We start from the raw sequence: 23,065 nt of genomic DNA on the forward strand, positions 1-23,065 counted from the left end.
TTTGGACAAAGGGTATAACCATTTATAAAACACTTACTATATATGCACCCGGCATTGTGCTAAACACTTTACAAAAATCATCTCATTTGATCTTTACAATAACCCTGTGAGACTGGTGCTATTGTTATTCTCATTTTACAGGTGAGGAAACTGAGACAAGTAGCAGTTAAGTAGCTTGCCCAGGGTCACACATTTAGGAAGTATTATCTAAGTTAGATTTGAAATCAGGTTGTCTTGACTCCAGGGCAGTGCCATCTTGCTGCAAAATTATTCTCCTGGGTCTGTCCAGGCCATATCAAGGGAAAATAAACATCAGGATTATTCCTGAAAGAATGATTTACCAACTCATCAGATACAGAAACACCTCATTGGCAGCTTCAAGTCAAAGGCAGGAAAAGCATCAAACCCTACCTACTTATTTCCTGGGTCTTCCAATGACACCAATCAGCAAGCCCCCTGGTGGTGTACTCGGGGCTAAAGACGCTGCTGCCCTTAGGGCAGAGCAGGGTCCAGAACAGGCAGGGACTCTCTATGGACCACAGGTGTGTAAGTCATAACTCAAGAACATCTGGGAAGGAAGCAGAGGAAAATGCCTGCTCTTGTATTCTTTCATTCCTTTATCATTCCTTCTTGCTTTCCTACTATGGACTGTAGACCCATTTCCTTTTGTGTTCTAGGTTTAGATCAAGGTTCAAGCGTTGGCTCTTTACTATCCATATGATTTGGGACAAGTCTCTGAATCTTGAGGGGCTTCTGTTTTCTTAAAAGTAAAAAAAAGGGTTTGCTCTAGGTGACCTGTTTGAGATCCCTTCCAGCTGTAAATTCATGATCCATTCCATTGTTCCTTTTATTGAATGATCACTTCTATATGTTGTGTAAAAATTTGTGGTACTTTATTTGTATGTTTGATCAATTAACAAATAATTACTGGACATACAGGGACTGTCTGGCAATATTACAAAATATATATGGCATAATCGCCAACCCCCCTTTTTAATCAGAGTGAGTGAACAAACTGATTTATCAGTGGCACTGCCAATTGGTTGATCACCAGAATTTGCATCCCTTCCCTTTTGAGAGTGAATATTTGGGAATTTTTTCTCTTCCTCATCCACCTTCTTGCTGCTCTGATACCTCAGCAATCCTGGAGGTGTTGTTATGCCAAAGAGGAGAAAAAGGAGACCATCCACACTTTTGCAATGCAACAGTACACTTCTGAAATCTCATGGAGGAATTCTGAATATGACCTTCATGTAGATGCAATGTTACATGCAGTAGTCTATGGCACACTTCTGTAAAGTACCTTGAGATCACAATCATCATTTAGGAAATTATTTCAATATGGAAGATGCATTTCAAGTTTCCACTTGTAATCATGTAACCTTACTGATTAACTGGGGGCTGCCCATATAAGTAAAGTCCTATAACTGTAATTTTATGTAGAAAAATGTGTAACTTAAAACGCTCTTTTAAAAAATCACCATTTTTTTTTTATCTGCCACCTTAAGATATGATCAAACAAAATTTGTGCTGGATCATTGTAAGAAATTACTTTCATGCTCTACTTCAGAGGATAACACACATTTGATTTATAAGAGTTTTGTGAAATTTGTTTCTTTTAAAATAGTTTTACCACCTACCTTCCCCCAAAATCTTGGAAAGACTTTTAAACAATATGCTCAGTATACATAAGAACACATTAAGTTAAGGCTCTTTCCCTTGCCACCCTCCTAGGTAAAAGTATACCCTGAACATGATAATATAAAGAATAAGGGTAAAGCACCAATTAAATATAGTTACATACATAATTGTTTTGGTCTCAATCCTTACACTAGTAATGCACTGAAATAGTCTTAGAAAATTACCTTAGCAGATGAGTATTACTAAGCAGCAGGACTAAAAGTCTTTTTTTTTTTTTTTTAAACTTTTCTTTATAAAAGTGTATGAACTACCTCTCCCTTCTTTGTACTGGTAAAGGGGTAGAGGTGCAGAACATTGCATCTACTGCCAAGAATCAGTTTATACATTAGTTAGTTTTTCTCAGTTGCCTTTGTGCTCTTCTTTCTTTTTTATTCTTTGTTACAAGGAATGGCTCTCTAAGGAGGGAAGACAAGAGGGATATACTTGGAAATAAGTGATATAAAAACAAGAGATATCAAATTTTATGTATGTGTATCCTGTGCAGGGACAGCTAGGGGCACTACAGTGTATAAAGTGCTGGGCCTGCAGTCAGGAAGACTTGAGTTCAAATTCAGACTCAGACACTTACTAGCTGTGTGATCCCGGGCAAATCACTTGATCTCTGTCTGTCTTAGTTTCCTCATCTGTAAAATAAGCTAAAGAAAAAATGGCAAGCTGCTCCAGTATCTTGCCAAGAAAATCCCAAATGGGGTCCTGAAAAGTCAGATATGACTGAAATGACTCAACACTATCCTATAATGTGTGGAAATAAATGAATTATTTGTTCTCTGATTTCCTTCCTAAATAGGAAAACCCAGTCTTACCTTCTAGGCAAATTGGATTTAATTTTCTGTTCTCTACAAATGTATTCTGGTCTTTGTCTCCTTGCTCATACATCCTTCAGTCTCATCAAATTCTAATAATTCTTCCAGGAAACTTGCCTTGATCTCCTCTCACTGCCCCTCCCTTAACAGTCCACCCTGCAGGTACCAAGCTTGCCCTCTAGAACCTCAGACTCTCATCTCTTCTTGTGTATCATGGCTTCTTATGGGTGGGTTGTCTTCTCCACTTAACTGTAAGATCACTGAGGGAGACGCTTACCTATTATGCAATTGTCCCAGGACCTAGCACACAAAATTGGCATTTAAAAATGTTTCCTGGATATATATTGTTCCACTTTATCTGGAAAACCAATTTTGTTACAAACATTAAACTTTAAAGACCATGTCTTCTCAGTAACATTAAGAAGAGAAGGAAAAATATTTCAGGATATGGGAAAATAAACTTACAAAATGAGTTTTGTTGAGGTACAAAATTTGACTCTGAAAACAGTCACCATATTAACCAAAGTAGCCCATATGTCCTAAAGGTTAAAGGAATGCAAGAAACAAAACATACTCTAGCATGGTCAAATATAATAAAAGTCCAGGAAGACTTCAGAACAACAGAAGTGTCCTTACCTCGGAGGGAACACAATGGCCCATTTTCTTGGTTCTTAGATCGCTTGTTTCTAAACTGACTGGGGATATCTAATGAAAGATCTTAAAACAGGGAAAAATTAGTTAAAATCACATGGGCTTAATGACTAATTTTTTAAAATCATCAATCTGATAGTTTCTTTGAAAATAAAGATTTAAACATTTTAATCATAAAAATAAAGCATGAATACCACAAAACCAAATGTATCTTACCAAGAAATGGATCAAATTTTCTAGATTCTGTCCCACATATTAAGCAGTTAACTTCATTTTGAAGAATGCCTCCGAATATAGCTGTGACAACAGTAGATGCTCCATTTCTAAAGAAAATCACCATGTGGGAAAATATTTTAATTAGGAGGTCTAAATTTCTTTAGTGACACCAAACTATTAAAAATGTCAACATTTTTAAAAAAGATTAATTTTAAACAACTTTTTCCAATGAATAGTGGCTGTATATTCCTCCTCCCTCCCCCGCCAGTTCTGGAAGAAGAATGAAGGGAGCAAAGAAAGTTCCACAAAAGGTTTTCATTTAGACATAATCACAGCTAAGCCATTGTTCCTGAAGACACATGTTAAACTTCAATTCAATTGCTAAATATAAGGATCAAACAAATTTTTTTTTTTGGGGGGGGGGGTGTTGTCTGTAAAAGGCTTGTTTCCCTTTCTATTTTGAGGAGAATAATAATTTCCAACGCAAGTCAAGTCTACAAAAGAATCTTCAAGTATCTTTTGTTTTGATATTAAAAAATGCAAATTGACTTTTTAAAAACTAACCCATAGTCCTATTGAAACTTAAAAATCTTGAGATAAACAAGAGAATATAGAAGGTATACAATATCCATTCTCCCTTGGGGTTTAATTTCTCTAAGATTCACAAACCAGTGCTTTGTACAGAATGGATATATAAAAAACACCCTTAACTATTAATAAATATATTTGAAAGCAAAAACAGAAAAAGTTTAAATCATTCATCTTATGTTGCTATTAAAACACCATCTTAGTTTTAATTTAAAGATCAAATCAACTGTATTTTACTGTCAACTTAAACTTACTTTAGTCCTTCCATTTCAACTCTTTTAAGATTAGAATAACTTCCAAGTTTTAGCTCCAATTTACATTAGATTCATGAAGCATTACTAACTTTTTAGTTTACCTTATTAGTTTCATTTAGACCTCATAATTACCTTTAGTTTATTTTAAACACAATTCAAGTTAAACCGAAGTAAAATTATGTTTTTATTACAAATGTATACTAAAAATGTAATGTTAAAAGTAACTACTAAAAAAACAATACCTTTCCCCTATATAGAATGATTTACTAAATTATGGCATCTATGTACAAACTGTATTCTGATCACTTAAAATAAATATATGTTAATGAAAAATACTTTCCTTAATCAGGCATATGACACCAAGTCTTAGAGTTATATTATGTACATTTATGTAAATACATTACATAGTTTATTATTATTAAGTAAGGCATTTGTATTCATTTTCAAGATAACTATAGAGATTTCAATGAATAGGACAACTTGCAAATTTAGCTTCTTGTACATTTTGGTGTCATGTTTTAAGATGTTTTAGTTAATATAAAAAATGATAACATGTAAAATGTAAAAAGCATTGGCAGAATGCAACAGAAAAGGAGAACTCTTTTGTGTGAGAACTTGTTGTAGATTGGTTCATTCCACTGCTATGTTATAGGAGTCTGCCACTGTCCCTCTGATTTATGTCTCAGGTAGCTGACTGAACAACATTATACTTAAATTTCCTGATGTTAGATAAGAATTTCTAAAAAGAAATATATAAATAATTATGAATTACAACAGTTGGGCAACAATATGAAGCAGGCCTTACCTAGAGGTTTCCTACATAAAATAAACAGACTATATTGCATATAAAATACATGAGCTACATGTGTATGTATTTGACAAATATGCTGCTTTAAAATATACAGTTCATTTTTCCACACTCAAAACTTTGAATATAATATTGTTGGGAGGACATAATTCACCAGTACCTTTTCAAAACTAGAATTTGGGCTGGGAGAGAAGCTATATATCTATGTATTACAGACTATAAAGCTCTATACTGGGTCCAATACTATAGGACAGATGGCCACAGAAGGCTGAAAGTAGATGGAGGAATCATACTTTAACATTAAAAAAGAACAACAACAATAACCTAACTACACTCACTACAATAAGGTCCAGAGAATGCTAAGCGGGCAAGACTACAGTCACACCTATATACAACTTACCTTTCTTTCTCTGATGAGTTTAACTTGTAATCCCCTTTCCTGCACAGATCAGGACTGACAAAAGTCTCAAAAATTACAACATAAGAGGAGACTGCACATTGACCAAAATCCAGGCTGAAATGACTGTAAACATCCCTGCCTAAAGCAAAATAAATGTTTTGGTCTCAGTGCAGGTTTCAATCTATCAGAATTACATGGGAAAACAATTCAAAATTTTTTCATGTTATGGGACAAGAAATACTTCTGAAAATTTACTGGTGCTTCAAGGTCAATTAGGGAAATGAACAAATATGTTTTAGGCAAATTCAAGTTCCAAAACTGCTCAAGCGTTATGTTTTCAAATATAAGTACAATTGGTTTGGGTAGACTAAAAAAAATTCCATTTCATCCCCCCAATTATCTTCACTGTCATTTGTGACCTATTTATAAAAGATCACCAAAAAGAAAACATCCTAACTTTTTTTTTCTAATTTTCAAACAATTTTTTACTGAATTTCTATTAAAGCTCTCAGAATAACTAAGAACAAATCCAATATTAACATGTTCAAAAATGTAAGAAAAAAACAAGGCTATTCTGATACATTATTTGTAAAGAATTCAAATAATATGTACAAAGTTTAAGTAAAACATTTTAAAATATAAAATACCATCAATATAGTATTATATAAAGCCTTCCCAAAAAACTCCATTAAAAACAAAAACAAATAGTCTTACATGCAACATTTGTTACTTGCAGAAAGACTAGAATTCTCTTGCAGAATTACTGATCGAGAAACACCATTGAAGCCTCCTTGGAGTTCCAAGTGTAAATGGTCCAAAAGATAGCGCATAAATTCATGGGCATCCTGCTGCTGATAACCCCTTAAAAGAAACAAAAATGTACAATAAATATGGGGACTTCACATGTCCTAGTCAAAAGGCAAAACAGATTCTACTACCTAAATCAAAATAGTTTCTTCACTACAAGAGTAAACTCTAATGTGTCCTGATTTCATATCTAATCCTATCAAAGACATTTAATTATAAAACACTACTATAGATAACTGAGGCAAATTTTATACTAATGACTTAAATTGAAAGAGTTTGGCTTAGACTTTAAATCCTGACTTAAAGGCATTTTTTTAAAATGTGAAGGAGCCAAACTTTTCTATGTCTACAGATACATTCCAATTAATGATACAGAAAAACTTAAAACTTTTTTTTTCCAAACTGCTTACTCATATGCTGAAATAATACTGGCAACAAATAAAAATAAGCTAGGAAGCAGCAAATTTTTAGAAAGCTATTTTACTTAGAAATCCCTATGTTTCTAACGTATACATTTTAATGAATTCAGGAGAGAAACAAGTCAGTGTAACAGACAGCCTGATTCACTTTGTAACACAGAATTTTGTTTGGCCAAACTTCAAATCTCTTAAATGATAAAACTTTCACTAGTTTTCCTAGCAAAAAATTCTCTAACCAAGATTTCTTACCATTAAAGAATTTCTCTTAATATTTATTTTACCCATTTAATTCCTAAATTTCACTTTTAAATTAGTCCACAACAGTCATTATTCATTTGCCAATTGCCACCTTGACATTTCTCCAGAGTTTGATCTATACTTATAAAGAAATATGAAAAATTTATCAAGAAAAGGTAAAGTTTGTATAGAGACTAAGATATGCTTATTTAGATGATTAAATGGAAGTCAATTTTTCATACTAATGTTTGTACTATCTAAAATGCTAAAAGACCAAATGGGTATTTAAAACAAACAAACAAATTGTTCTGTGCTGTTTTAAGAGTAAATCTGGGTAACCATCTCCTAAGACTCATCACACATTTTACTAACCATCCTTTAAATATTTTGTCTTTAGACCAATTCACATATTCTTTCTTTTAAAATGGCATAAAGTATGTTCTTAAAAGCACAGTATGTTTTCTAAACATTGTTTCTCATTAAGTTTCCTTTTCTCACATAAAAATACTATATATTCTACTTTTTTCCTTGTCATGATAGCAGCATGGAAGGATAGAATTACTCTGTTTTTCTATAAAAGTCAATCAATACTTTTGTCTACTTCAGCTTATGAAATTTCATCAGAATAAAGTTTAAGTATTATCCATTTTTCTCTTGATATTATTGAACTATACTGGTAACTTTGTGGGGATTTGGTAACAATCCAAGGAGCCTATAATTTTAATAAATGAAAATCTAAATAAGAAACAGCATCTTGGCAAGATTCCACAAAAAATCCCTTAATATATTAAGCCAAAAAATGTCACAAACCTGAATAATCTTTAAATTGGGTTTCTGTAAAGACTTTCCAAATGCTCAATTACATTTTCAAAAGAGGAAAGGAAGGAAGGCTTACAATAAGAGGAAAGGGAAAGTTTTCCTTCTTCAATGATAATGTTTCCTACATAAACAATTGCTGCTATGTCACCCACAGAGCTATTTGTCAACTAGTGATGAAATGGATTTTGAGGAAAACAATAGATTAATACAAAATTAGAGGTCAGGCCATTGGAGAAAACAAGCAGAATGGAAACTCAGTGGGATCTGAGTTTTAATCATATTACTACTTTTAGTTGCTTTCCACTTCAAAGTCTCATCTCTTCTATAAGCCTCAAAGTTTCTTCATTGAAATTAAGAATTAAATCAGTACATCTTTCTCACAAAAGATACTAAAAAGGCACTATAAAAAACTCTATACCTATAAAAAGCTCTATACCTATAAAAAGCTAGACCAATAATAAGACCATTATGTTCCTCTTAAAGCTGAAAAATTGAGTATAAGAGATACCTCTTATAGCTGAATGTGTGGGAGACAGATGGGCAAAGTATTGTCTTTTCACAACTAATTCTTGAAATAAACTAATCTATATAACCTAATAAAGACAAAGAACTTTGCTGATACCAAAAACTATTAACTTTTGTTTTCTAGAATGTGAAAGACAGATAAATTCAAATATCAAGACAAACACCACAAAGTCTAGACATATGCAGGTACTCATGTGACATCACAACATAGTGAAATATAACTGTGCACTATTGTCTGTATTTTAGTAGTATCAGTACATAATGTGTAAAATGGCAAAGACCAGGAAGGAAAATGATATGCCTGTCTGTTCAAGAGCAAACTGAGTCACTCCAGAACACATGTTCCAAAATATCTGGGATGCACTCAAAATTTTGGTTTTGTTAAAGGTTGTTGGTGTTTTATTGTCTCTATCAACTCTAATAACTTAACAATTTGTAAAGATTCCAACAAAAGGTACTAAAAATCTTTAATATTTACAAAATGGTTTGATTACTTTGAAAAAAATAGCTATAAAACTAATGTGGTTTAGCTTAGCTATTCCTCAATAGTGTCTGCTATTCATTCTGCTAAAGTTTTTCCAAGGAATACAAAATTCAGTGTGAACACACACACACATACACACACGAAAAAATAGTGATTTAAAGTGTTTAAAAGGAAGATGTTTAAAAATCTAAGTTACCAAAACCTCATATAACAGCATTTTTAAAAATCTCTTTTTCTAATAGAGAGCAGTCTCCAAAAAGTTTTTTGAATTGAAAATATACATATTAAACCCAATGATGGCCTACTATCCTACGACGTATACACAATTCAAATATATGAATTAGATTTCAACCAATCAACTGGTAGAACACTTTCATATTCCATTTTAAAGTGCTGGCATGTGCTTTATAAAACAGCATGGTCAAAATGGAACTGGAGAAGGAAGTAGTATAGTGAGATCCCTTCTTAACAGAGCTAGAAAATGAACCAGATTGAATCGTAATGGGGAAATCCACAACAAAGTCACAGTGAATGATTTTTCTGGCCCAATCTTGCAAAGGAAAACAGTGGTCTTCAGACACTGGGGACAGTTCTGGTCAGAGCAGAAGTTGTAGATCTATCATAGCTTGGGTACTTCAATAGGGACAGGTACCAACTGACAGCGTTGTTGCCCATTACCCAGCTGTAGGTCATAAAGGCAGAGAGACTACCAAGGGGACTTGTTCCTGGGAAAGGAGGGCCAGGAAGATGTGCCTCAGGAGAAAGAAGAAAGCAGCAGTGATGTGTCTCTAAAACCTTAAGAGGAATAACTAGGGTAGAAATACCAAACACAGGAGATTCTATGGTTTTTATTTCTCTGAACCAGTAGAGATTCCCAGATGGCTGATAAGGGCTGTCAGTCTTACTGACAAGTCTACTGTTGTTCAGACTATTGGGGCATCAGACTTTTTTTATCCTGCAATAGAAAACTTTGGGAGTGCTGAAAGCTTGCGGGTCCCCAGTCTGAGCTGTCCTTAAGATCCTGGAATGAGACAACATTCAATATATCAGGAAAATGGCAAAAGGGACCAGTCTACTCTTTCCCTCCAGAAATGCACAATCATAAGTCCAAAGTCAGAGGGTAGGTTTTTAAGAATGAACAACAACAACAAAAAAAAAAAATTAAAAAAATAAAAAGGAATCCCATCATAAAAAGCTGTTAATGAGATAGGGATACTCGAGTACAAACCCAGAGGGAAAAAATGACTCCAAAATATCTACAAGTAAAGCCTCAATGCAAAACACAGTATATGAGCACAAATTGAACTAGAATTCTTGAAAGAGATGAAGCAAAAGTTAAAAAATATTTTTGAATGTTTTCATTGAAATGAGAGCATGAAAAGCAATTAGAGCTTGGAAGAAAAAATTATAAAGGGCTAATGGTTTGCTATAAGATATACAAAACCTTGCCAAAGCAAAAAAATTCCTGAAAATTGGAATGAACCAAATAGAAAAGAGTCCATGAGAAAATGGAAAAAAAATACTAAAATCAAAAGTGAAAAAAAAAAAAAGAAGAAAATGTAAGGTATTTCATAATAAAAACAACTAACTAGAAAAAACATATTGAAGAGAAAATTTTTTGATTAACTGAACACCATGACCAAAACAAGAGCCTACATATCACATCTTAAGAAATCTTATAAGGAAACTACTCAGAATCAAAGAGCAAATTCACTAGTCACCTTCTGAAAGAAGTAAAAACTTCTAGCTACATGACAGCCAAAATCCAGAGTTTCTATATCAAAAAAAAAAAAAAGAGAAGGAATTCAAGTACCTAATTCATATAATTTAGCAGCCATCACTATTAAGATATGGAGAATTTGGAATACCATATTCCAGAAAGGCAAAGGATATGGATTTATAACGAAGAATAACTTACCTAGGAAATCTTATAATGTAATCTTAATTTTATAATATTAAAGAGGGAAAAATGAACAAAGCATTCCTCCTACTGAAAACGTAAGGGCTGTATACAAACTCTGAAGTTCAAATGACCAATGATAAATAACTAAACAAAGAAAAACTACTAATTCAGAAAGATAATAATACCTCTGTCCCCACTGAACCTTTTTGTCACCAAAGGTCAAAGAGAGAGTCTAATCAGAAGACCTGAGAGTGACTCTTACTATATTTTGATATCCTTAAGAAAAGAATGGAAAGAGAGGAAGAATATATTTGAGTGAGGAGGAGCAGTGGGGAGTGGCTTATGCTTGAACCTCATATTTATTTGAACTGATGAAAGAGGAAAAAGAATATATGCAAGCAATTAAGAATAAAAATATATTGCACTTACAGCAAAATGAAACAAGGAAGAATTGGTCACTTAGTCAATAAATATTTATTAACAGCCATTATGTGCCAAGCACTAGTCTAAACACTGAGGATACAATTACAAAACAAATAAACAAGAGACAGTTTTTGCCCTTTAAAAAACTGACAATCTAATGGCAGAAAAGAAAACAAAAAAGAAAGCTGAAAAGTGAAGAGAAAGTACCTGATATTGGGGCATAGTGAAATCAGTCAGAGAAGCCTCAAAGAAGTATAGCCAGGTAAGAAATGAGATATTTGAGTTTCTTTCTTTCTCCTTAAATAGAGGTCTGAAATTAGTGGGAAAGTGGTATAAAAGCAAGATTAAGGGATGGCTAGGTGGTGCAGTAGATAGAGCACCAGCCCTGAAGTCAGGAGGACCTGAGTTCAGATCTAGCCTCAGACACTTAACACTTCCTAGCTCTCCTGAGACACTAACCACTGGCTGGGTTTTTAGGGCTGGATTTTTTTTTTCCCAGTTAATCACAACATGCACAATGAAGTGGGTATTGAAGGAAAATAAGGACATGAGTTGGGAGATAGGAGGTATGAATCACAAGGTAAAGAGAATGAGCTAAGACACCAAAGCAAGAAAATATGTATAAGAAATAACAAGATGCTTGGGTTAGTCAAAGCAGCAAAGAAGGCCAGAGAATGAGTAATGAGAAATGTGAGTGGATGAACATTGGAGAAAGGGGTGGAGGGGATGACCTTATAGAGGTCTTTAAACACCAGACTGAAAAATGATGATCTCATTCAAACAGTTACAAGGAAACTCATGTCAATTTTTGAGCAATGACATGATGAAAACCATGTGAGAAAATTATCCAGAGAGCTACACATTAAAGACTGTGATAAGAAGATACTAAGAGGGACATCAACAGGATGATCATTTTGGCGGTTTTTATTTCTAAACTGTTGGCATTTGAAATTGAAAATCTATTTTAAATAAAAATGTTTTAATTTTTCTACACATGTTGGATTTTGTAGACTTTACAATTTAAACCAAAGAATCAACTTCTCCAAACCTTTGATATGCTAATTGAGGCAAAAGCTATTACTAATTGGCTTGAAAAGAAATGTAAATAGAAATAAAATTTCATTAATTTGTTACTTGTGGTTCCTTCTCTAGAAACTGGTGACATATACCTAAAATTCCTCTGGGGTGTGGCAAGACCTTTTTAGAAACCACTACTTCATTAAAGATAAGTTTCACAGAAGCTTTATCTATAATATAATCAAGAGGCCTGGCAGGGACAATAGAAAAAGAGATAAAAGATCAGACCAAGAGGAAAATTATCCCTGTTATCATGTAAATAAAGCCCATAGATTCTTAGAAAAAAGGGAAAACATGGCTCAGAAAACTTAAGCTTTCTACTTTTGTTAATTATTAAGGAAATACACTAACTTCACCCAGGCATGCACACTCTCTTGTCTAATACTTCTCTTTTCTGTTAAACAGCTAAATCATGTTCATACACTGGAACTATTAAAATATCAACCTGGAAAACTATATCCACCAAGCTTTTTCTCATCTGATCTACTGAGCCACAGGCAGAGAGATGCAGAGGGAAATCAAGTTTCTACAGAAAACACTAGGGTATGTCAGCTCCATGGAAGGTAGTCTCACTCAATGAATACAAACACATTTTTTTGGAATATATGGTGTAAAATAATACAATTAATGTATGGAGAAAATGCTAACCTTTGGGGCAAATAGCTTAAATGATGATGATCAATGAATTCCTTTAGAGATGACAGGCCTTGGAATTTTGGTATGAAGCTGACAGCAAATCTAACACAGCAATTTCTACTTTCATCCTGCCTTTTGATTAATTAGAAAATCTGTACAAAATTAAGTTCTCTCAGATTAAAGTTTAAGTGGCATTTTATCTGAAAGAATTTCCATAAAAACCAAAGACCTAAAGGTTGCTAATAAACATAGTGATTGCTAAATAAAACTGATACCAGACATTTCTTTCATGTAGACTCAAGGCAAGAATTTCTTTTTTTTTTCTTTTAAAATTTTCAGTAGTATTTTATTTTCTAAATTTAAGTAAAGATAGTTTTCAGCATTCATTTTTTTTTGGTAAGACTGTGTTATAAAATTTCTCTCTCTCACTTCCTCCTTTCCTAAGACAATAAGAAATCTGATATAAGTTAAATACGTGCAATTTTTAAAAACATACTTCCTATCTGTCATTGTCATGCAAGAAAGACCAGATCAAAAGGGAAAAAAACCATGAGAAAGAAAGAAACAAACAAAAAGTGAAAATATTATGCTTCGATCCATATTCAGTCTCCACAGTTCTCTTTCTGGATGCAGATGGCATTATTCATCCCAAGTCTATCGGAATTGCCTTGAAGCATCACAAAAGGCAAGGATTTCAACGTTCAATAATTTTCTAGTATTTAGACCATGGGTAGGAAATGAGGTACAATGTGTCAAGAAGTTTCCCAATGATGTATTTTTTAAGGAAGGAAGAAAACACTATTCATTAAAAATCTAAGGAGTAATGTGTCTTCAAAATAATATGAATAAATTCAAGAGAAAATATCCTTGAATAATGCTGAGAAAAAGAGGTTAGAATTATCTGTAATAGTAAAAATATAAATTCTGAGCCTATTAAAATGTGTAATACTATTATGATTTTTGCCCATTGTTTGAATCTGATGAATGAAAATTCCCAAGAAATAAATACAAGCAATTTCCAAGAGTTCCTTTTCTCAGAAGTAGTTCAAGCACAAGTGCAGTACCACATTATACCACTTACTTACAGTATTATGCAATACAACTTAATAAACTCTAATTGATTTCCACTCAAGACCAAACTTGATAAAATTTACTGATAGTACTTTTTTTTCTTGTTGTTCTGGAATCAAAAGCAATTGAAGATTATTTACAAAGCATAGACTTCTCATTGTCATTTAACAAACACTATATTTAAGCACAGTAAGTTTCAATTAAGTTTTACCTACCCCATGACTTTCTTGTGAATCAAAGTCTATTTACTATTTATAAATACCTAAATTCAATAAAATATTTGCCCTTAAAAAAAAAAAATGCTTCCCTGTAACAAAACTAAATAACTTTAACTACATTACTGAATCAAATAAAATTTGTTATTTTAAAATAAATTAAAATTTTGCTTATCTCTAGAAATAAAAGTACCACTCCTAAAAATGGATTAATTTCTTGATTGTGTAACTTGAAGTCATAATGTAAGTCTAAATGGTGTTCTTAGAGTATTCAGGAACTAATAACTTTCAAAAGTAGATAGATGTATATGGCTGGTTTTAAAACTTTTTTTTTACTTTTGTTAAATAATAGCACTTACCTAAAATTTGGCATGATTTTCCAAACAACATAAAACAAGGATTCTGGGCTAAATGCAGTCTGGCTGCCTTGCCATAAAGCACACAATGTTTTTCTAAACTCTTCTACCAAGGAACTAGAAAAGCAGAAAAGAATAAGAAAAGATGTCATTATTTCTAGCAATGTCGTTTATAACCTCAAATTTCTACAAAACAATAGAGAAATAAAACCAAGAAAACCAAAACCCAATCCCCACATCCTATCTGTTTTTCTTTAATTGTACCTAGCATGAGGCACTTTCTCATATCTCTATTTTAGGGCCAAGTTTGATCATTATGATTTCATAGCATTAAATTTTTATTATTTTTTTAAAGCCATGAGCTTTATATTTATTACAGTCACCAATTTTATAATTCAAATTTGCCAAAGCCTCTGCAGTATGCTAAATCCATTTTGCCTAAAAATAATGAAAGTATTACGCACTGAATGGTTAACTGTTATAAAATACATGTGACTACTTGCTATTGGAACACAACAAGCAGCAGCACTTTGAAATTTTCAATTGTGCCTATTAGTTTACATATCACACAAAAAAGCGTTACCATAAGTCATTTTTTCCTCTCCACTGAAAGCCAGAAAGAATGTATTCCTATTAACTCACACATTGTTATCCCCTTGGCTCCTGGTGTGATAAGTCCGCCTCCCTGCTGTTTTCCCATTCCGTAACTCCACAGCTGGAAGTTCTTTGAAATAGCAGCAAAACTGCTGAATATTACTGTTTTAAAAGCAAGGGCAAAGAGAAAAAAAATGGTATGAGGAAAGAAATAATATAAGCCTGGGGAAAAAAAGCAAGTAGTGCACATTTTATACCTGACACTTTGGAAATGTGTTTTGTCTAATTTTTTGGTCTCTGAATTGTATATAATGCAACTATTTTCTTTCTTTCTTTCTTTTTTTGAGGCAATTGAGGTTAAGTAACTTGCCCAAGGATGCCAAATTTGAACTGGGCTTCTCTTGACTCCAGGGCTGATGCTCTATCCACTGTGCCACCTAGCTGCCCAATCCAACTATTTTTCAATCAGCAACTGTTTCTTTTTTTAATATACAAGGTGAAAGGAAGCGGGGAGAGGGGTGTAGAAGTATTTTCTTGAGATGAATATACAAATTAAAGGGAAACAAAAATTTAAAACTCTTTTCCTCTGTTTTGAAAATATCACCACAGTCAGTCACTATTCAATTTACTCAGTTATTTTCAGTAGAAGTCAGTAACTTTAAAAAAAAAAAAAAGGTTCTAAAACAGTATCTTTCAAATTCTGGAGTAGATGTTTAGTACAGTAATATAAAATATCCTTAAGATCCCTACCATGAAACTACATTTTGTGAGGGTAACTGAATTAAAAAGTAATTTATAAAAATCACTTCAGCACCTGACATCTCTTAGACTAGGGAATCTTTAAAACAAATCCCACTCAATGGCAAACAGTGTTAGGATACCATATTTATATTTATGTTGCACACTAGTCAAGAGAGGGAATCAAGAGTGCTGATTACAATTTCTTCCCTAGTAGGATTATACACAGTGACATGCAGCACTCTAGGTGAAGTTGAGATCCTTTTTAAAGATAGTTTAAAATTCCTCAAATATCAAATGATTTCTTCTCATATTGGCACAATACTTACTAGTATCTTCTCGTTACCATATTCCTTCTGATCTAGACTAGAAAGTACTTCTTTGACAATTCTCTAAACATACATAAGACAAATAAGATCCAACAAGATTCAGAAATTTGCCAGCCACACACAATGGGGAAAATACAGAATCCTTATGGCATTGGGTTGACTACACCTATAATGTTACCTGAGTGACTGAAGAATAGCATTCATAAAACATGTGTTCCCCAAATTTCGAAGGCCTGTAGCACAGAGGGCAGTGGTACTTCCCTACAAATTGGAAACAAATAGTACAATCAATAAGAAATATCAATAACTGCAAGAAATAACCAATTCTTCCATACCACAATACTATTACTTAAAATATGATGCTATATCAAATCAGAAATCAACTTTATAGTCCAGGAGATATTTGTCAAGACAAGACATTTTCTTCTCTTCTACATAAATAGAATCACTAAACTCTAGAAAACAATTTCTCACACTCTGAAGAGATTCTCAGAAAATTTATGGAAAGCCATGAACAAGGATAGCAAAAAATTGAGAAGGCATGTCACAATACTGATTCCACACAACCAAAAGAGTGTTCACATCAATGAGTAAACAAATTCATTGAGGTATTATATTAATTTGTTCAAGTTTACAGACAAAAAGATCTTAATATTTAACTACGTATAGCCACTCTAAATAATTACCTGCTTTTTGCTTTTGTAAATACATATTAGTTAGTTGTAAATCATATCATTCTACTACTGCATGTTCTGTTTTTTCCTAAACATTATTTCATATGTTTCTAGATATCACTAATGGTTCACATACTTATCAATTTTAATAGCGACATAAAATTCCAAAATATATCATAGTCTAACCAGTCTCTATTGTTAGACAATGATTTTTTTCACAATTTCAAGCAACATTATGAACATTTCTGAACAAATTACCTTGCTTCCTTTTGAGATTATTCCCTTGAAACACAAACAGTCAACAGTACAACCATTACATAATACAAAGTTTCTTTCCTGAGACAAACATCTACCATCACCCATTATATATAACCTATCGCTTCACATCATCAATACTTTGTTTTTGCTTTTTTGACATTTTCCCTCACAAAATCTAGCTCCCATGCTTCATTATGGTACTAGAAGTCACTCTGGGTTCTCATATCCTCTACCAGTGAAGCACAAACTCTAATTAATAAACCTTGTTTATTCTTGTAAGACTTTGGAGATGCTCCCAATGACTGTGTATCTACTTTCTGAGAACCAGTCTGTAAGTGAGGCTTATCAGCTACAGGCTGATTACAATAGGAAATGAATCTTTTGGCTAAGACTATGTCCTTAATAACAAAGTAACCATATCCAAAAAGAAAACATTTATCTGACCCTAACTATTCTTGAAAATATCATGCTTAATCTTACTGCTCACCTTCTTTCCTTTATAAATGCTCACAAATTATCTCTTAGTAATATGTAACTCAATAAAATGTAACTAAAAGTGGCACTCCTGAAACCCCCTTTACTCCTGGCAACAAAACCAGGTTTGACCTTGGGGAATGTCTAATAATAGCACAAGCTCATGTTCTGTCCTCACTTAGATAAATATGTAAACAACTGAATTTGGTTAATTTTGGTATTTGAATCTATCATGTGCAAGGAAATGCAACTTTTACAAACGTCTGAACGTACCAAGAACAGCCCTCATTTCTGAGCCAGTTTTAGCAGGGGAATAGGACTTCTCTTAGCCTATCCTGTCTCACTGCATCTCCCACATGTTTCTGAATGTTCTCCTTTCTTGAATCTGCCCCTTGGAATCTCCCTAAATCCCTTCAAGGTTCAAGACCTGGGCCATCTTCAATAAGAGAATTTTTCAAATCCTGTCAATTTTTAATGCTATTCTTCCCCCAGGTTATTTTGCATATACTTATCAGTAAATTTACTGTTTCCTGCCAGTAGAATGAAAGCACCTGCATGGCCAAGGATTGTTTAGTACTCTTGTGCCAGGTAGAGAATCTGGGACAAAAAAAGGTATTTAATAAATGCTTATTGAGTTGAACTGAATTCCTCATAATAGGATGGCAGGAGGAGGGAGAGGATAGCAAGAAGGCCCTTCTACCAATCAAGTTGGCAAAGTTTTGCAACTTAGACTTAAAGAGCTGCCTAAGGCATTGAAATGTTAAGTGACTTGCCCAAGTTCATCAATCAAAACTGGAATCTTGATCGTAGGACCTTGAGGCTAGCACTCTAACCATCATAGCATACAGCATCATGCAATCACATAGCACAAGGAAAAAAATGGTTTGGGAATCAGAAGGCATGGGTTTGAATTCTGACTATCCATTATTTGGGATCACAGGACTTTGGAGCTGAAAATGCCCTTCAAGTCATGTGGTCCAGGCACTTCAGTCTAGAGAAAACCTTTTAAGGACTGAAACAATGCTGGCATGTTTTATTAGAATTAAACTTTAAAGCACAAACCAAAATATACACCCCTATTTAGTCATGTTCCCTTTATTTATCCTACTATGGTTAAATTGCTCTCCAATAAACTTAAATTGTCTTAAGTTAACCAAGTATTTAATATTTTTGCCACTGTTATGACTAGAATTTTTTCATTACATTTGTGGAACTATACAAAGGAAATACAAAATAATATCAGAAACAGATTAATAAAATAGGCTACTAACTATGTGCATCAGAATAATATAGCACAGAGCTAGCTGTTGGAGGTCTGAGGGAAGGTGATTACAAACACAAACAGGGACAGTTTTTCAAAGTACACAGTCTTGGAAATGCATTTGTTACAATTCAAAAAGTTTTATGGAAAGGTACTGAAAGCAAAGGGGAAAGAGAGCCCGCTTAGGGGCATGGGGGTGAGGTTGCTTGAGAGACTGTCAAAACATCCCTGGGGATGGTGGCAGGGAATGAAGAGTCAATAAAAACTAGGAGCTAAATGCTGAACTGAGTAAGTAAAGGAAAGTGCCAAAAAGCTGGTAAATGACAGCCATAAAGACTTTGAAAGAACAGAAAAGAAGATAAAGAACAAACTCTCAAACCTATCTAGATAAGTATGGAGATTTGGAGAACAAAAGAGTGGCCCCTAGGAAAGTGGATCATAGAGAACTTAGTATTATGAGAGAAAAGCCAAATTTCCATCAAATGGATTTGGAAGCAGAGTTTGTTCACAATAAGAACCCGGGGTTCCAAAAGCCACGATGTAATTGGCAAAGCTGAGTAAGAATGAAACTGGGGAAGAGTATGAATGATGAGAATAGGTTGAGGATTTTAAAGGCTATAAGCATGTTGCTTAAAACTTAGTGAGACTTACATGGACCAAAATCAGAAAACCAGTATAACAGAAACAGAACCTCTTGAAAAAATAAGTTAATTAAAGCTTTACAGAAATGTTCAGAGAATTGGTTCAATTTATTTCTGTAAAGAATTTTTGGTAGATGAATTCATGTAGTTCCTGCATGTATTTTAGTAAGTAAATTTCCAAGTACTTTATGCATTCATAATCTTTTAAATGGAATTTCTCTGTCTACTTCTACTGAATTTTGCTGGTAATATGTATAGATTTATTTTATATCCTGCAACTTAAATTGATTCAAATAAGTTTTAGTTGTTCTCTAGTGTTCTAAGCAAATTATTATATAATTCACAAAAACCAATTCTTTGCTTATGCTTATTTTTCATTTTCTATTTATTGTCTTATTGTTCTACCTAGCATTGCTAGTCCTGTATTAAACACCAGTAGTGAAAATAGACGTTCTTGTTTTACCCTTGCTCTACTGCAAAGGCCATGATTTTATCTTTATTATACACAAGAGTCAAGAAACCCATTTATTTCTATGTTTTCTAATTTATTTTCTTTCCTTTAAAAAATATCCCAGATTTTTATATTTTGTCAAAAGTTTATTTTATATTTATTAATACCATGATGACTTCTAACCAGCCTTGAATCCTTGAATTCTGGTAAACATCCATCCTTTGCCATAGTGTATGATCTGTGATATTTTGCTGAAGCCGTTTTGCTAATATTTTATTTAGAATTTTTGCATCAATGCTAATTAGAGACATTGGCCCATATTAGTTGTTGGTGGGTTTTTTTTTTTAATTGTCCTTGTTTTAGGTAAGAAGACTTTATTTCACAGAGGAAATCTAATAGGATTTCTTTTTTTCCCCTATTTTTACAAATAGCTTTTTGCATAATAGTAAAACAAATTTTTCTTTATATATTTAAAAGAATTCACTTGTAAATTCACCTGATTGTTTTTTTTTTTTTCTTTTGGAGTTCATTCATGGCTAATTCAATTTATATTCTGAAGAGCAAGGTATTTTAAACTCCCTATTTCTTCTTCTGTTAATCTGGGTATTTTATGTCTTTGCAACTAGTCATCCATTTCATTTAAGGTATTTGTTTTATTGGCACATAGTTGGGCAAATAACAATCTTTCCATAAAACAAATCCATATTTATTTCAAAACATAAAACCAGATAAAATTATTATTTATGTAAGTTTTCTGAAGAATTTTAATAGTTATTTTTCCTATATCAGTGAAAGATCCTGAACAATAAAGTTAAAGAACTACACTAAAAGTTTTAAGACTTGTATCTAAGAAGTATTTTTAATAATATTTTTTCAGAGCACCATTATAAAGAGATACAATTTTGAAGCAGGCCATCTACCTGTTCTTGAATTGACTGAGAAATACAAGAAAGGGGATGCCTAGAACACTTAGAACCTAGGTGTGATGACCGCATATTTTAAAATCAGCTGGAGTCAGGAATTCAGGTTAAGGGAAAATCTTCAATTTTTATTCTCAGTGGAGGTGAAGGAAGATCGGAGGTAAAGGGAGATTAGCAATGTCAGCAGCTACGTCAAGAAGCCAGCCAGACCAGAAGCCACGAGGCCAGAAGCCACCAGAGCAGAACCCAGCCAGCCGTTTTTCTCCGCCTCTCTTCCTGCCCCTCTGCCTCCACCAACCAAAATCGTCATTTCCTATACAACACATCAGGGCTTGCACAGAGAGTGGGCGGGGGCCATTCTTTCTCCAAGCATATATATTAATAGAGTATGGTCCAATTACTATTTAGCCTCACTTGCTTGGGAGCTCAGTGCAAGCCTCAGCCCATTACACCTAGGAGTGAATTTAATTAAATCTTCTAATTCCAAATTGAGTTCATTTCCCATTAAACTATGGTTCCTTGCTATTCAAATCACTTAATATAAGTAATGAAGTACAGTAAATTTTCATATAAATATAACTATAAGCATTCCAAAAATTCTGGGGATTTCTCATGTAGTTTTCTGAATCACCTTTCTGTTCCAGGCTTTGAGAGGTAAGGGAAAAAATAAGAAAACAAAGGTAATCCATTTATAATAACAATGCCACCATACATTTTGTGTAAAACTATATAGCACATGAATAGTTTTTAAGCTTCTCTGAGGAAATTAGGACAAATTTTATTTTGAGATAAGGAAACAGACTAAAGGATGTTGTTCACTGACTTGACCAAAAGTTTTAGGTTATTAAATGGTGAAGTTACAAGTAGTTCAAAATGAGATCTCCTGACTCAAGTATACTTCCACTTACTTGAATTTATAGTTTGGATAAGTACATGTTTAGTGAGAACATTTATTTGTAGATTCTACTCTGTCCATTTTAACCTCTCCAATCAGAGAGGTTCCATGGCCCCTAGATTTCAAAATCTATCTATATATCTCACTTCCTTAATGTCTTCTCAATTTCTTATTCTTCTTCATTAGCATCTGCATAGTTCCAAAAATTACAGTTATAATGCACTCAAAATTCAGTTTCAAATTATTTAAAGTAATCTTCAAGAAGCAAAATGCAGTGTTAGAACTGTATAGCTAAATCATGCCAATTAACTTATTTCAGAACAAATTTAATTACTTACATTTACTTTTAACAACTTGCTGTTTAGAGATGAGTTTTCCAAAAGTTTCCTTTTCCTATGTCTGTCTGCTGTAAAAGCTGAGCTATAAAGAAATAAGTTAAACATTACTATAAAATATAAACAGATTTAAAATTTTAGACACAAAAGTAGTTGCCTGAGACTCCAAAATCAGGGCTATCTTTACATATCCTTACTCCCATATATCCATCCTCCCATTTTGAGGGTATGAAATGGATGAAAGCTGACTTTAGCTAGAAAGTCTTCTCTCCCTGCCATTTCTCCCATCTCTCTCCCTGTACTCCAATGTCACAGTTTTCCACCTCTCACGATGGTCATTCTTCTTCCACCAGAAGTTTCAGGTGGGAAAGAAGAGTTTCTGAACACAAAAAGATTGGGGTACACTAGGTTAATATCTTTCAAGAGTTATAATTTTTAGTTCAAAATGAGCTTCTCAGTGCTTTAATAGATGAAATAATACCTTCCTGAAGAATTCATTCATTCAAAATGATGTGGCTACCCTAAAGTAAATATAAATTAGTATAAAAGTTCTGAACTAAGATAACTTAACCTTTTTCTAGATAAGAGGAATGCTTTGCATGCAATTTATCTAAAAGCAATTCCTTGTCTTTGAGACTTAAATGTAAAAAAAAAAATCACTTTTAAGTTACCATATGTATATGGCTAATCAATTAAAAAGCTATAGTAAGCTAACACTGACTACTGATGTCTGATTTTTCCTCCTCTCTTGAAAAAGGTTTTTCTTGTTATACTGTGTCCAGTCAATTTCTGTAGAATGACTACATAAGTAATAACATTACAAATTACAAATTCCAGTGATATCCAATTAAGTTTATAATCACTAATTAGAATCACTGCCAAAATTCTAACATATAAGAATGGTAGATTTAGTACTGAAGGAATTGTATCAGCATTTTGATACTGAGGTTGTTTGTTTAAGGTAAATAAAACACTAGTCTAAAAGATAAAACCCATTAGATACCACTTTTATTATGTTTATAATTATTATTTTCTTATCTTTACTGGTTGAATTTTGGAGCCTAAACTAACTAAAATACAGAGAGTTTATGCAGCCTTATAT

At 33.1% G+C, this 23,065-nt stretch overlaps 1 protein-coding gene across 7 annotated transcripts in view; it reads right to left on the reverse strand.

Annotated features, from left to right (window-relative positions):
* USP3 (ubiquitin specific peptidase 3) overlaps window positions 1–23,065 on the reverse strand; it is a 104,389-nt gene that overhangs the window by 15,171 nt on the left and 66,153 nt on the right. For all 7 annotated transcript variants that reach the window (XM_023497765.2, XM_031955422.1, XM_031955424.1 and 4 more), the window contains 7 exons: window positions 21,967–22,048; window positions 16,233–16,315; window positions 15,036–15,149; window positions 14,397–14,510; window positions 6,136–6,282; window positions 3,372–3,478; window positions 3,141–3,221 (listed from right to left, as the gene is read on the reverse strand). In XM_023497765.2, the coding sequence (XP_023353533.1) occupies window positions 3,141–3,221; window positions 3,372–3,478; window positions 6,136–6,282; window positions 14,397–14,510; window positions 15,036–15,149; window positions 16,233–16,315; window positions 21,967–22,048 (728 nt within the window). The remainder of the gene's footprint in view (window positions 1–3,140; window positions 3,222–3,371; window positions 3,479–6,135; window positions 6,283–14,396; window positions 14,511–15,035; window positions 15,150–16,232; window positions 16,316–21,966; window positions 22,049–23,065) is intronic.

This window comes from Sarcophilus harrisii, chromosome 2 (assembly GCF_902635505.1).
Source record: "Sarcophilus harrisii chromosome 2, mSarHar1.11, whole genome shotgun sequence".
Taxonomy (NCBI): domain Eukaryota; kingdom Metazoa; phylum Chordata; class Mammalia; order Dasyuromorphia; family Dasyuridae; genus Sarcophilus; species Sarcophilus harrisii.